The sequence below is a fragment of the Astatotilapia calliptera genome, chromosome 15 (genome assembly GCF_964374335.1).
Source record: "Astatotilapia calliptera chromosome 15, fAstCal68.1, whole genome shotgun sequence".
Classification (NCBI taxonomy): Eukaryota; Metazoa; Chordata; class Actinopteri; order Cichliformes; family Cichlidae; genus Astatotilapia; species Astatotilapia calliptera.
In genome coordinates, this window is record NC_137436.1 from 5,219,852 (window position 1) to 5,234,497 (window position 14,646).

Consider the following 14,646-nt stretch of genomic DNA (forward strand, 5'->3'; position numbering starts at 1 on the left):
GAAAATGAGAAAGATGAAGAATGTGGAAAAGAAAATGGACACAGAGAGAACTAAAGGCTATAAAAAAAATCAAGTGCAGCCAAGGTATGATTAGAATGCAGAAAGAGATAGAGAGAAATAGACACTATCAAAGAGAAGAGCGACCTAAGTGCCAGAGGATCAAAGTGACAAATACTCCTCCTGTGACCCTGCAGCTCCTGTCTCTAATAGGAGGTCTGGGAGATTGAAACCTTGGCCAAAGTTCCTGAGGACTCTCAGTGTAGCCAAACTAATTTTGTCCTGTCATAACAAAAGACTGGGAGACGATCATATGGATCTCACAATGGAGGGAAATAATGTAACAAAAACAGATGAAAGAAGGTAAAAGAAAGACCTGACATAATGGACATGCCTAATTCAGATCAGCAATCTATGATTTATCTTTCCCTTTAGTCTTCTTTATATAAATTGTCTATCATATAAAGAGGCAGACACACACCCCAAAACAATATGAGACAAGGCCTTCTAAGCTTTTTGTTCAGCCAATTGCATCTGTCAAAACAACCCTTTAATTATCAATTGAATAGCGTACTAAAAAAATCTTCTGTTGACATGCCAACGTATGGTAAAAGAATAAAGGCTAAATGACTGTTATTAAATGCAGCTATCTGGATCAAACACAGTGACAGGCTTATAGCACTAATACCAGTATGGAGTTATGTTTCTGTGAGAGAGAAAGAGTGGAAGTAAGTAACTTAAAATAAATGACCATTAAAAAAGAAACAAAAGAAAAAAGAAAAAACAAACAAACACAAAATCGCTCCTAGCTTAGCTACTCCTAGTTTAGCAACTATAGCGCTGGTCATTTGAGGTCTGTGTAGCTTGAAATTTCTCTACATGTTGAAACAGTAAGCAGGAGGGCTCCTAGTAAAAAAATATTTCTGGGATACAGAGCTGGGCAATAATCTTGTTCTTTTTAGCCACGAGAAAGACAAACTTTAACACTGCTGCTATTAGCCAACTTTACTGGCTAACTAGCATGTGATACTATACTGTATTTCCAAAAGTATTCATTCACCTATTTAAATAATTGAATTCAGTTGTTCCTGCATGGCTACTGGTGTATAAAATCAAATGGCTAGCAAACTGGTTCTAAAAATATTTGTGAAAAAGTGGGTCGCTCTCAGGTCACTCAGCGAATTCTAGCGTAGTTTCGATGGGATGCCACATGCACAACAAATACAGTTGTGAAATTTCCTTGCGCACCCCTTACTGTTCCAACATGAGTACACAAAGAAAGGTTCTTAAAGACATGGATAAGTGTGGAAGAACTTCACTGGTGTGGAAGAACTTGACTGGCCTGCACAGAGTATTGAGCTCAAACTGATTAACAACCTTTGGGACAAATTAGAGTGGAGACTGTGAGCCTTACCTTCTGATCCAGCATCAGTGTCTGACCTCACAAATGCACTTCTAGAATAATGGTTAAAAAATTCTCACAAACACACCCCTAAAGCTTGTGGAAAGCCTTTCCAGATAGATGAAGGTGTTATATCTACAAAGGGTAGATTCATATGCATGTAAAGGCAGACGAGTGAATACTTCTGGCAAAGAAAGCAGGTGTGGAAAGAGTAGCTTAATGTCAGCTACATCCTCTTGCTTCAGATGAGGGAAATCTTTAGCTCAGCAACATCATTTAAACTGCAGTAGTGTAGGATTTCAGTTTGTTTATGATTTGCTGTTATTGGTTGGGCTTCATTATTGCTCCTTGTTTTTGACTAATGTAAGGTTGTGCTTTGATTCCTGTTTGTTAACATAAATTACTCCAGTATTTTGAGGGTTTTTTCTTTTGTTTTTAAAATGATAGTTATTGGTTAGTATTTATAGAGATTGTTATTTACCTTTCATTACTTGTGTTTTCTTTGTATATTGGTTTACTCTTCTAGCATCTGCAATGTTCTGTGTATCATGTGGACTGAATTTTCTGTTTATTTATTTTTTTGTTACTTGCTCTCTTGTGCCTTCTTTTGAATTATACTTTCTATCTGTTGATTGTCTTGATTGTGTACACCTGTGTCTGGGTTTACACAGCTGTATTCACTTCCCTTGATTGGCCCTTGGTGTCTCTTTGTGAGAATATACAGCCCTGGCTCTCTTTTGTCTTTGTCACTGTATCTGTGTACCATCGCTATGCTCCTCCTTAGTGTCTAGCCTGTTAATTCCTGGAGGTTTTAGCTTTGCAGTTCGGTTCCTTCTGGATCTTAAAAAAATACCTTCAACTTCTACACACAACTTAATAAAAGGTTAGTTTTTTGTTTACTTAGGTTTTCTGAAACTCTTGGATTTGTATCTAATTCTAACCAGTATTCCTCTGAGATTTGATCACATTTATATGCATCCTAAAACTAAAAACCTTTTTTCCCCTTGTAATGTTAAAATTGAAACATACTCCTTGAAATCCCAACAAAAAGAATTAATCTTCAGCCGTTTAGCATATATAGCCCATATTTGCCTGGAATATTAAAATGACATCTAGCATTTTCGTACATGTCAGGAAGCTAAAGTAGCTGTGGCTATCCAGCTACAGTTGATGCAATCTGCTGGCAATAGCAGTTATTCAGCTGAAATAAAAGTCTACCTCTGTGTGAAGTGAGGGGTCTTCATTTTGAAAATGACTTGTGCTGTTTCTCACATTGCATACTCCTGCTTACTATTTAAGTGTGACTACATGCTGGGAAAAGGTAAAAAAAAAAAAAAACACTGACAAAATTACCTGTTAAAAACCCACACTCAAAAGTTTCCACTTTGACTACAATGGAAGGAAAAGACCACCAAGAATTTTTATCCACGGCTTCTAAACTAATTGTAATGCCACGTTATGGCTCGGTCACACGAAACTAAAAATAGTATGGCAATCTCCATGCAACTGGTGGACATTGCCCACCGATTGCATTGAGTTTTTAATAACAACATCTTTGCACAGGTCGCCTGGTGTGAAGGAACCTGTCTCTAAATTGCTCTCCAACTGCTTACCAACTACTTCTATTCTAGTTACATAAAGAAGCAGCAACTATGGCACTTTTTTAAAGGAATTTCTGAATTTGTGTTTTACATCTATCTGGTTCTGGCTGGACTGCGAATGGAAGTAGTTAATATGAGTTTCTGTTTAATTCATCAGAGCTAAATGTTGTAAATTTCTATTTCAGAAAATGCTACCCTGTAAAAGTATGCATTACACAGATAAGCATGCAGTATACATTTTGTACTGGAACTATACTAACAATATTAGACACAGTGACAAATCATTGTTCGTTCACCATGTGTCAAACAAATGTAGAAAAGCTAACATAAAGAGGAAAAGTAACTAAACCAAGCGGAAAAAGATTCTAGAAGAATAAAAAAGGAAATATGAAATGAAATGGAAACTTTTTTTTTTTACCTGTAACCTGGAAAGTGCATTTGCCTGCTCCAGCCTCATTGATGACATTACAGGTGTACTCGCCCCAGCCATCACGATTTAGGCTGCGGATGGTGTACTCTGTCTCATCTCGCTGGGTGTCAAAAGCTCCCGCGTGGAGCAGCCGGTTAGAGAGAAGCCACTCGAAGCGCAACACACGGGAGGGGTGGGCTCGCAGCACTCTGCAGGTCATCACTACAGGCCTTCCAAGACCCTGACGCATCTCCATGAAAACAGGCTCCACTGTTGGAGGGTCTGAGCAGGAGACACAAAAGCTCAGGAGAGTTCACAGATATTTGACAAGGACAGAAAAGTGTGTCAAGGATGGAAAAAAAAAAATAGAAAAGAAAAATACTTTGGATGAATAAAGACAAGAAGAGTGAGGTTAGGGCACCAAAGTGAGAGCAAGGACAAACACCTGGAATAAAGAAAAGGTGATACATATGACATGAATATAACCTTGCATATTTAAAAACACAAACAAGGACATTTATTAAAATGTAAAAACACGTGCACAATGATTTCAAGCGATGTAGTTGATGTTCACTGAGGATCTACAAATGACAAAGCTGAAAAGATGTTTTTTTTTAATTAGAAAAAAACCCCAGGTATTATAATATGAATGTAGCAAGTGAAGCAGCGCAGAGAGAGAGAAAAAGGTGATATTTAAGCAAACTGTAGAAAACAAACTAAACTGCAAATTCAATACACTTCACCAACAGATGAAAAATGAAAACAATTGTGGAGAGACCGGTAATAGCTGCCAGAAGATCAATTTTGCAAAACGACTGGGACAACTTTTGAAACAAAAACCAGTTGAACTTCACAGAAAATTGGTTATCTGGATGATAAAATACACCTGAAACTTTCAGAAAGTAAAATTAATAACTTATTTGAGTAACTGACAGGCTTTACCTCATCCCCCCCAACACAGAGTACACAGTGGTAAATAATTTAGCCACGTTTCAGTAAGCGAAGTCAGGAGCTAAACGACCTTGCTGCAACCCCGAACTTGAATCTGCAAAAGTTTAATATGTGTGGGTGATGTTTTGCAAATGTTTTGCCAGACTGTGTGCACGGTGACACGTGTGGAGGGTTTTTTGGATGAACAAAATGGGTGTAAGCACTTGTGTGTGGAAGCACTGAAAAGGTTATGAATAATTTCCCCATTTTAAGCGTCTCTGCTCCTGACACGCTCATACAGATGCTTGACAAAAGTCACGACGGGGCTTGAAAAACAACAAGAATCTGGAGGAGCAGAGACAGAATGACATGGAGCCCCTTAATTGCCTGAAATTTGCATAATTCCTGATGGAGTAAAGGAGAGGCGGTAGCTATAGCCAAGGTTTGCTGTTTTTCAAAATGTAGTCTGTTACAGATCACTGATTACCTGATTGAAACTGTAATCTGCAGCATAATCTTCGACATTATTCACACTCGGTAATATAATCTAATTACTGAGCCTTCCATATTTGATAGGGGAATGCAATTAAATGAACAGTGTATTAAAATTTACAGGATATAATTTGATAACAGTATTAACGTCATTATCCACAACCTTAATCAGCCATTTTTTTTTTCATAGGATTCGCAAAATTCTGAGGCTTTATTTTGACGGTTTGAACGTTGAATGTGTTTTCAGCAGAACCTTTTTTTCTCCACTTTTGCACTTAATTGAGTTTGCTTCACCCCAGGATCTTAGAGCAGGGGCACGTCTACGAGGCCAGTCAAGTGTACAGGGAAACGTGGGATGTAAACATCATAGTGAATGCAAAATAATACACTGGCATAAAACGGTCCAAAGTGGGATTTTCCATTCTTGCCCTCAGTGCTAATTATCTCTCAACACACAGCATCCTGCTATTCACTCATGAGCCACAATGATTAATGACACACCATTAGATCAGATAATGAGTGGCTGAAATGTAAAAATAACCAAAAAAACCTCATAACACTAGGTGATGGGAAGAGTAAACACAGATCTTTCAAGAGGTTTGGACTTAATGGAAATAGAGATACAAGTTTGTCTCCTTCACCTGATTTTGTTCACGGAGAGTAAAGTGGTTTTCACCACCTCTGAATGAAACAGCAATCAGTTCCTTCTTCAATTGAGCATTGCCTGGGCTTTTACCCAAACCCAAAAGGCTTATCTCTGACTCCAAAAAAGGTCTGGAATTCTACTTATCACATTAAAATTGTAGGTTTGTGTGGTGCAGTGAATCACAGTTAGCTCCGCAGCCTCCCTGAGTGGCACTAGACCAAATTGCAGTAAGTGCAGTTCCACTCACACAGAGAGACAAATGAAGATGCAGCAAATAAAGAAAAAAGAAAAGGGAAAATCTCTTATATAACCAAAACATCCTTTAAACAAGGGCACATGCCTCATCACCCCCTGTGCATTTCCTGTGAAACAGCTGCCCGGCGAACTCGAGGAGAAAGGAGCAGAAAGGTCCTTTGTGATATTCCCTGAGCAGTGCTCGCCATGGTTAGCGTAGCAGTGAGGGTGACGTGTGCTCAGAGTTGCAGTAAGTCGCAGGCTCGGGGAAAACCCTGAGCGGTAGCTGAAGTGCAATCCATCATCAGTCACTAGTGGGTACCTTGACAGTAATGTGGAGAAAAACAACATTTAGGAGCGCTCAGGTCTTGTCCCCATGGTCCATGAGCACGGACATCTACAGGGAGGAGGCCTGAATAAAGACTCACGTGTACCGAGAGGAAGGGGTGTGCATGTTTGTTTTGTGCATGGAAAGCTGAGGTGTATTGTGTCCACCTACGTTTCTGAAATAGTGTCCGCTTGACTGGTTAACAATAAACTTGAGCTTCAATCAAAATGGATTCCATTTTTCTTCTGCCTGTTTTGAGTGGGGAAGTGTCAGACGTTTATTTGGTCCCTATTTTTCTTTCATCTATTTTCTTGTCTGACAGTAATTCCTCAGGGCAGCCATTTTACATAAAGTTAAAGTACCCATACAATGATACAATTACAAATCTTTCATTCAAAATTTTAATTAAATGAGGCAACGTGAGTTTTAAAAATGTACTTCAAAGAAAACAAAAAAAGGCAGCATAAGGAATGCCCCAGACAAAATCTGTGACATTATTAGTCTAAGTTCCTCCCCCCAAAAAGTAGATATTAAAAACATTATGGATTCTCCAATAATGAATGACCAGCACAAACAAATAAAAAAATGGTTTTCAGTACAGGAAAGGTAAAAAGATATTGACTTGGTTGCTAAAGTGAATGGTGTATAGTGTTAATTTTCACTGCACTATTAACCTGAGATAAAACCACAGTTATGTTGGTATTATCTGATTTGTATCTGCATACTAACATCTAATTCTCGGGTGTTCAATGTAAAAATAGTTAAGACCATCACCAAAACTCAACGTTTCATGATTTTACCCCCAATAAAAAAGGAGCTGTTGCTTCTCAGTCTTGATAGGTTGACCAAAGTCAGTGAAAAAAAGTTGTGGAAATCTACATTATGCGAGATCAAAAATAGGGAAAAATGTTAAAATGCAGAGTGCCCTCTCTGCTACTGAGGTACATATAGCGTGGTGTAAAAAAGTGTTTGCCCCTTTACTTGATTTCCTAGTTTTTCATATTTGTCATACAAACACACCATGTTTCAGATCACCACACAAATTTTAGATATTAGACAAAGATAACCCAAGTAAATTCAAAATGCAGTTTTTAAATGCTGATTTCTTCGATTAAAGGTTAAATGTTATCCAGACTTACCTCGCCCTTTGTGAAAAAGTAATTGCCCCTGTTGTTAAAACATGAAGTAACTGTAACCACATTTTATGAAAAGCTGAATTCAGTTTCACTAAACATGCTCAGGCTTGATTACTGGCAGACCTGTTGAATAAAGAAATTACTCAAATAGAACCTGTCTGACAAAGTGAAGCAGGCGAAAAGAGCTCAAAAAGCAACACATCGTGCTATGACCTAAAGGATCACCTGAGAAACAAAGTCACTGACAGCCATCAGTCTGGAAAAGGTTACAAAGCATTTCTAAGACTTTGGAACTCCAGTGAACCACAGCGAGAGCCATTATCCACAAATTGAGAAAAACTTCGAATAGTGGTGAAACTTCCCAGGAGTGACCAGCCTACCAAAATTACTCCAAGAGCACATCAACAACTCATCCAGGAGGTCACGAAAGAACCCAGAACAACATTAAAGCACTGCAGGCTTCACATGTCTCCGTTAAGGCCAGAGTTCATGATTCAACAATAAGAAAGAGACTGAGCAAGAGAAGAATTGAAGGAGAAAAACACTGCTGACCAAAAATGTCTCACATTTGCCAAAAAAACATCTTGATGATCCCAGAAACCTTTAGGAAAATATTCTGTGGACTGAGGAGACAAAAGCTGAACTTTCTGGAAGGTTTGAGTGCTGTTACACCTGGAAAAGGAACATCATACCAGCAGTAAAATATGGTGGTGGTAATGTGATGGTCTGGGTCTGTTTATGTGTCTCGGGACCTGGAAGACTTGCCGTGGTAAATGGAGCCATGAATTTTGGCGCCTACCAAAACATCTTGAAGGAGAATGTTCGGCCATCTGTCTGTGACCTCAAGCTGAAGCACACTCGGGTTCTGTACCAGGACAAGGATCCAAAACACAACAGGAAGACCACCTCTGAATGGCTTACGAAAAACAAAATGAAGACTTTGGAGTGGCCTATTCAAAGTCCTGACCTGAATCTGATTGAGATGCTGTGGCATGACCCTAAAAAGGCAGTTCATGCTCTAAAACCCTCTGATGCGGCTGAATTACAGCAATTCTGCATGGATAAGTGGGCCAAAATTTCTCCACAGTGCTGTAAAAGATTCATTGCCAGTTGTCACAATTTTGAAACTGCATTTTGTGTTTACTTGGGTTAACACGCGCACACACACACACACACACACACACACACACACACACACACACACACACACACACACCACTGTTGTGCTCTCATTATGCTACTAATATAGGTCTTAATAGCACATCTAAATTTATTGCAATTTAAGCATAGACAAACTAGACAAACCAGAAGAGGATTATGTGACATCGCAAGCGCTAACTGCTCAGATATTACTGATATGTTAGGCCCCAGTCACACAGGACTAGATACCAGCTGGCAGCGTTCTGGCAATATTTGGTCACCAGGGATAAATATGTATTATCGAATTGGTGAGTCATTGTTGGGGGTTGCTGGCTAGGTGAAATCAGTCCCAAAGAGGTGTTACCCTAAAAGATTCCTTGTGATGCCTTGGTTAAAATTTTTTTGCATGCAACATGCAGATAGAAATACCTGTAAACACTTGCTAACTTCCAGCTGGTTGGCAGTAAGACTTAATAAAGTGGAATGCAAACTGGAAACGGAGAATGATTGATAAGCACAACTTGTAATTTAAAGGAGAACATTCTCAATTTCCAGTTTGTGCTGCACATTCACTGCAAATGCAAACCATTAGCAACTGAATGTGACAGGTGAGACCTGAGTCTGGGAACCGCCCCTCAAGGGCGGAGCTGGTCTTTGCCCCTTCATAAGATCAGGTGTGGGCAATTAGCTATCCTCTAGCGAACCTGAAGCTGTGAGTGCTTGGTCCAAGCTGGGCAAGTTGGTGTTTTTAATTCCTTTCTATAAAAGCCTGATGCGGGTCCCACTAAACTTCTGTTAGAATGGTGGGAAACATTGCGTTCCTGTGAGAGTAGTGGACTTCACCGCCACTGACCCACATTTATTAGGGTGTGACGCAAACTTGTGGACAGAGTACAGAGCTGCTGCTTTGCCAAGTGGATTTCTGGCTGCGGGCAAAGGACCCGACACGTCACTGAATTTTAAACTGTTTTAACCTGGTGTAATTCGACAGACTGACTGCTGCGGCTGTCGATCATGTTTGTTTCTTGTTTTATTTTTCTGTATCAGTAGGCACCACAGATATTGATTCTTTTAGTGTTTTAACCCTTTTAATATATATATATATATATATATATATATATATATATATATATATATATATATATATATATATATATATATATATATATATATTATTGTCGCAGACGGTGAAGGCGCTGCGTGGAAAGCAAATCCTTTTTTTGTCTCGCCGCTTTTGCATGCACAGCGGTGGGCCTGAGTGAAGACGGCACTGAAAATTTGCCTTTTTCTATAGTGTCTTTCCCATTTGGGGTTATGTGTGAGTTGCCGTCCCTTTTTAACCTCGATTTGTTCTTAAACGGTTCCCCGCAGCGCTTATCCTACAATCATACAGTTTTATCGTTTTTATTAAAGTAAAGTTTTTAATTGTTTTTAGGTGCTGCTGTTATACTGTTACTTTTATTTTGTATTGAAAGTAAAACCCTTTTTAACTGACTGTGCGCCTACGGCTCTGTCCTATTTTAAATAGGTACCTATCACGAGTCACAAACGGTAATTTGCTGGTGTCCAAAGCATTTGCAAGGAGGTTTTTCGTGCAGCAATTTTACCTGGCAACTGCTAGTCAACTCTAATATGTACACATTTTTCCTTACTATGACGTCACTAGGCCTGACTGCTAAAGCTCAGCCATGCAGGGGCTTCAGTAATTAATTTCACAGCAACTTCTATTAACATTCAGCAAACACTTGCCAACCAGTTGGGTAATTTCCCCCTTGCGACTTGTCGTTATCAGGTGGTTGCTGATTGACTTCTGGGCCTGTGTGACTGGGACCGTAGCCATGGGGAGAAGATAATGACTAGTAAACATGCTATTCTAGTGAAAGCTAACATGTTTGAAGATCAAGGGCATACTGGAATTATGCCATGATGATATAGTTATATGATATAGTTTTTTTTTTGTTTGTTTTTTTTTTAACCAGTGCAGGGGAAAAAATGGGTAAAAAACAAATGCCTTATACATTGGATTAGTTTTAGGTCATTAGATTAAGTCTTTGCTTTCATATAACACATCATATTTGATCTCCATAGGCAGTGATTTAAATAACAGTATCTGAGAGATTAGAAAGGCAATGTGTTGAAAAGATTTCAACACTGAAAATGTGGAAAAAAAAGTTGCTGAATCTGTTCAAACACCATTTTTTGTAAGGAGCCAGTTTCCAGAAAGGTTAAAATGTATTGTTATCCTTCATTGATATAGATGTTTGCGATGTTAAAAGCAGAATATTTACTTACAGTAGTGGAGTAGATACCTCCCTACATTTATTGTTTGAACTTACATGTGACATACCAGCGTTCAATTCAGAAAAATGTGACATTTTATACAACTTCAGCAGCTGTACGTGGGCGTATAAAAGCAAAACAAAAGCCTTGGGCTCAGATGCAACGAAAAGCGTTCTTGTGGGAGAATAACCTTTGTAGCATAGCATGCTTCAATATGAAGTCTTGATGGAGCAAAAAAGCATTCATTAGGAAGTCAAACAGATATATATGGAATATAAAATGATAACCCTGATTTATAATGAGCCTCTGTGTTGAATAATGTAGGGGACGCTTCTCTGCATCAGTACGCCTTACTTCCCTCATGCTACAGCCGCTGCAATCAAAAAATGAACTTGCGCACCATCTGCATTAGCATATTGTTATTAAAACATAGGGATAATTTATGAACCTAAATATACAATTAATGATAATCAATGTAGATTTTTTAGCGTGACGAGTGGCCTGGTGATCCACTAATAGGTTTAGCTCACTCAGTAACCAAGTTATAAATTATTCTGTCAAAGCCGTGCACAGGCTTCTGTTTACAACCTACATATTCACTGACCTTTTCTGGTGCGGATTCGATGCGCCTGATCAATTCAATATTGTTCCACAAAAAGGGTTATTAAAATTTCATCCCCAAATGCGTGGTGTGAGCACTGCTGTAATGTAAAAGATTAATCTGCTGGTGTTAAGTTGGCGTTAGGCTAATGTGAGTCGCTCTAAAATGATTCACATTAGAGTGGGCCTCAGGGGCCGGCATTGCAGCCCTTCTTGATGCAGAAAGGAAAATTAATTAAAAACAATAATCGTGTAATTCTGCTCATTACTTTTGCCCAGGCTGTAACTTCTTTATCCCACTGTGTCTTTTTGATGTGTGTCAGATAGTCAGGTGCTTGCTCAAGGGGACTACTGCACGGTTGCATCAGGCAGGTGTCATGGGCAACGCAAGGAGCAACAGAAGGGAAGCCTGTATAAAAGATTCCTGTGCATCTGGGCCGAAGTAGAACTTGATAACTCACTCTGACAGACAGTGGTATCTAGGACAGAAGACCACTCTATACCTCTTCGTTTTCCATTTCTTTTTGCTTCTTCACTTCCTCTCTCTCAAGTCCCTGGACCATGCCAAGTCAGTTTGACTAAGAACATTAGGGTGTCACAGCTTGGGATTTGGCGTTTGCAATTCTATTAGAGCGTCGACTCTAAAGGCAAACGTCTTCCATTCCCTCTACCTCTCCTCCTGGCGTCGCCTCTGCCAGCCAACAGATGCAGGTTTTTACATATCAAAGCTGTTGACTTGCCAGAGTCATTTCTTCACGCCTCTAATGCTCTTTGCTTCAGAGGACTGTACCTCGGTCCCTTGATCAAGTTACTAAACGCGGCTTTGCACATGGCTCACCACCAAAGGCGGGTGGCTCACGCTGGGACCTGGAAATGCAGGCGAGAAAAGCATCTCAGAGGGATTGGCTTGTGCTTACACACCATGAGACAGGCCAAGTGAAAGAAGGGAGGGGGCATACCGACAGGCGTATGGAGGAAACAACAAAAGCCGGGCCAGACCGTGTTAATAAAGTAAATTCTTAAGTGGAGAAAGACGATCAAAGGTCCATGTATTTGGCAAATGCAATCCACAGCGTGCACTGAGGTGTACACAGGGTGGACGCATTTCCCCAATATGCTCAAAGTGTGTCAAAGCAATCCAACAGTTCAAATGCAGATTGTTTGTGCTTTTGAAACTTAGGCTTTGATGCCAACTATTAATAAGTAAAAAGACTGACAAACAGAACTAGCTCTGAAGCAGGAACATGGCAGATTGATTTATCAATACCGAAGCCCTAATAAGTCTCTTCATTATGTGTTCTCCTTTGAAGATGGAGAACAGATGAAAGTGTTGTATGACATCAAGAACTGTAGCATCAGAGAGGTACTTTATTAAAATAATACTAGATAATGAGAGATAATTGCATTCTCAGAATAAATTGTGTTGAAAGGAACAGATAGAATTATCTGGAGTGAATTGATGCGCTTCACTGCGAGTCTCATACTGCGTGTGTCGATGACGCAACTCCATGCCAAGGCAAATCCATGTTTGAGAAGGAGTAGATTTAAAGGCATGCGTGTCTTTAAGCTGAGGTCTCGGAGTCTCGGTTTCCCCCTCCTTGCCTCTTGAGGCATGTCTTCTCCATCTGAGTGTCCCTAACAACAGTCACTCTCTGCAAGTGACCCCTCTGCCACAGTTGCACATACAGAGGGGAGAAAGCAGCAGCAGCTTGTGATAAGAGATGACCTTTCATGGTTGGATGTCAGAGGTGAGAAATACTGCCTGAAAGCATGTGTGATACTGACCTCGACTCTGAGATGGGGTCATTCAGAGGTTATAGAACTTCCGCTTGTTATGTTAAAAATATTGGCAAAGCTTTTAATGTATTTTTTAACATCTTTATCATATTGGACTTAACTGGGGCCTACTCTAGAACCCTGGGTCTTGCCTTGAGATCATCGGTCATCCCAGACAGCTCATCAACTAGTCATACATGTGTATATGTGGTTAGTGAGTGTTCCTGGAGGTTGCTGACTGTAGCCAGGTGAAATTGGTCATAAAGCAAGTGCTGCATTCAAAAAAACTTCTATGTGATTTCTTGGGCCACACATTGCCTGTCGCATGTATATTAATTGTTTTACTTATGAGATAGCTTTATGATTGCACTGTAACAGTTTTGGCATTTTTATTATTATTACAAACAAGGATTTAGATATTTGTAATTTTTTTTCATTACAGTGGTAAAATACACCTTTGTCTTGATTTTGTTGATAAACTCTGGTCATGACAGCGGCATCTTATTTACTTTAATAACCCACAGTGTTAAAGAATGTGGCCCAGGTACAGCCAGCAGACTGTATGTTTTAGGTTATGTGTTAGATACTGCATCTTTTACAGTGACATGTATTTTGCTTAATTTCATGCATACTATTTAAAAGTATTATTGGCAAAAAGACTAACCCAATTTAAACAGATCAAATTTAAATGTGTCAGAGCTTTTAAGTAGTTACTGATTTGCGGATGAAGTTGTAACATTTGAATATGAAGCAAAAGCAGAAAGAATTAATTCTGTCATGTTGACCAGAAAGCTTCAGCTTATTTGCCATAAGCTGATTTCTGGTGAGAGGGAAAAGCTGCATTATCCATTTTTGAACTATTAATAAATGAATAACAAATAAATAAAATACCTGGCTTTGCTTGTTGAATTTTGGATTCAACTATTTATTTGGTTCCAAAACACTGCCCTTGCGTGAGACAGCAGATCCAGTGAATGCTGCTAATTAATAAAAAGCATCTCAGAGTTTAAATCCGTTGTTTACTTTTCGGTGTCAGACTTGGGTTTGTGGGAAAGCCACTAACCTTTGATACGAGCTGTCATTGCTGCATAATCTTTATCAATTCAGCCCCAAATTTAAGACAGTCTTCTTCAAAGCGCATCAAAACTTCATTAACTCTCTTAATACAGACAAGGCTGTAACAGCTAAGCTGAAATGTGAACGCTACAGAAAAAGTACAATAAAACTCTTAAATAACTGAGGGTAAAGTGTGGCGCTAAGAAAACAGCAGCTGAACTTCCTCTTCAAGCAAAATATCAGTAGTTGCTTGGGTAAACTTCTGTAGTTTTCTCTTTGGCAGGTCCAGTGTTGACAATACTTGATATATGCACCAAATTCAGTGTAATATATTTCACAATGTGCTTTAAAACAGCTGTGTTGCTGCTTAGGTTCCTTTTAGGTAAAGGAGTGAATGCATTATTTGAAACAGAAGAATGTATGGATTAACTAAGTGGGCCATGGAGAAAACAATGGAAGCCATGAGAGTTTATCCATTTCCTATGATAACTTGCCAGCGACTGGTAAGCACCCAGCATGGATGGCTTTCATTTCCTTCTTATCCATCTTCCCCTCTTTCTTTGGTGGAGAAAAACCTCCCCGAATCTTCAGTGAGTGACACTTCTTTCAATTCCTGGTG

At 39.3% G+C, this 14,646-nt stretch overlaps 1 protein-coding gene across 1 annotated transcript in view; it reads right to left on the minus strand.

The window, feature by feature from the left end:
* LOC113037404 (MAM domain-containing glycosylphosphatidylinositol anchor protein 2) overlaps positions 1-14,646 on the minus strand; it is a 190,602-nt gene that overhangs the window by 39,997 nt on the left and 135,959 nt on the right. The window contains exon 10 of the mRNA XM_026194431.2: positions 3,419-3,691. Coding sequence (XP_026050216.1) covers positions 3,419-3,691 — 273 coding nt within the window. The remainder of the gene's footprint in view (positions 1-3,418; positions 3,692-14,646) is intronic.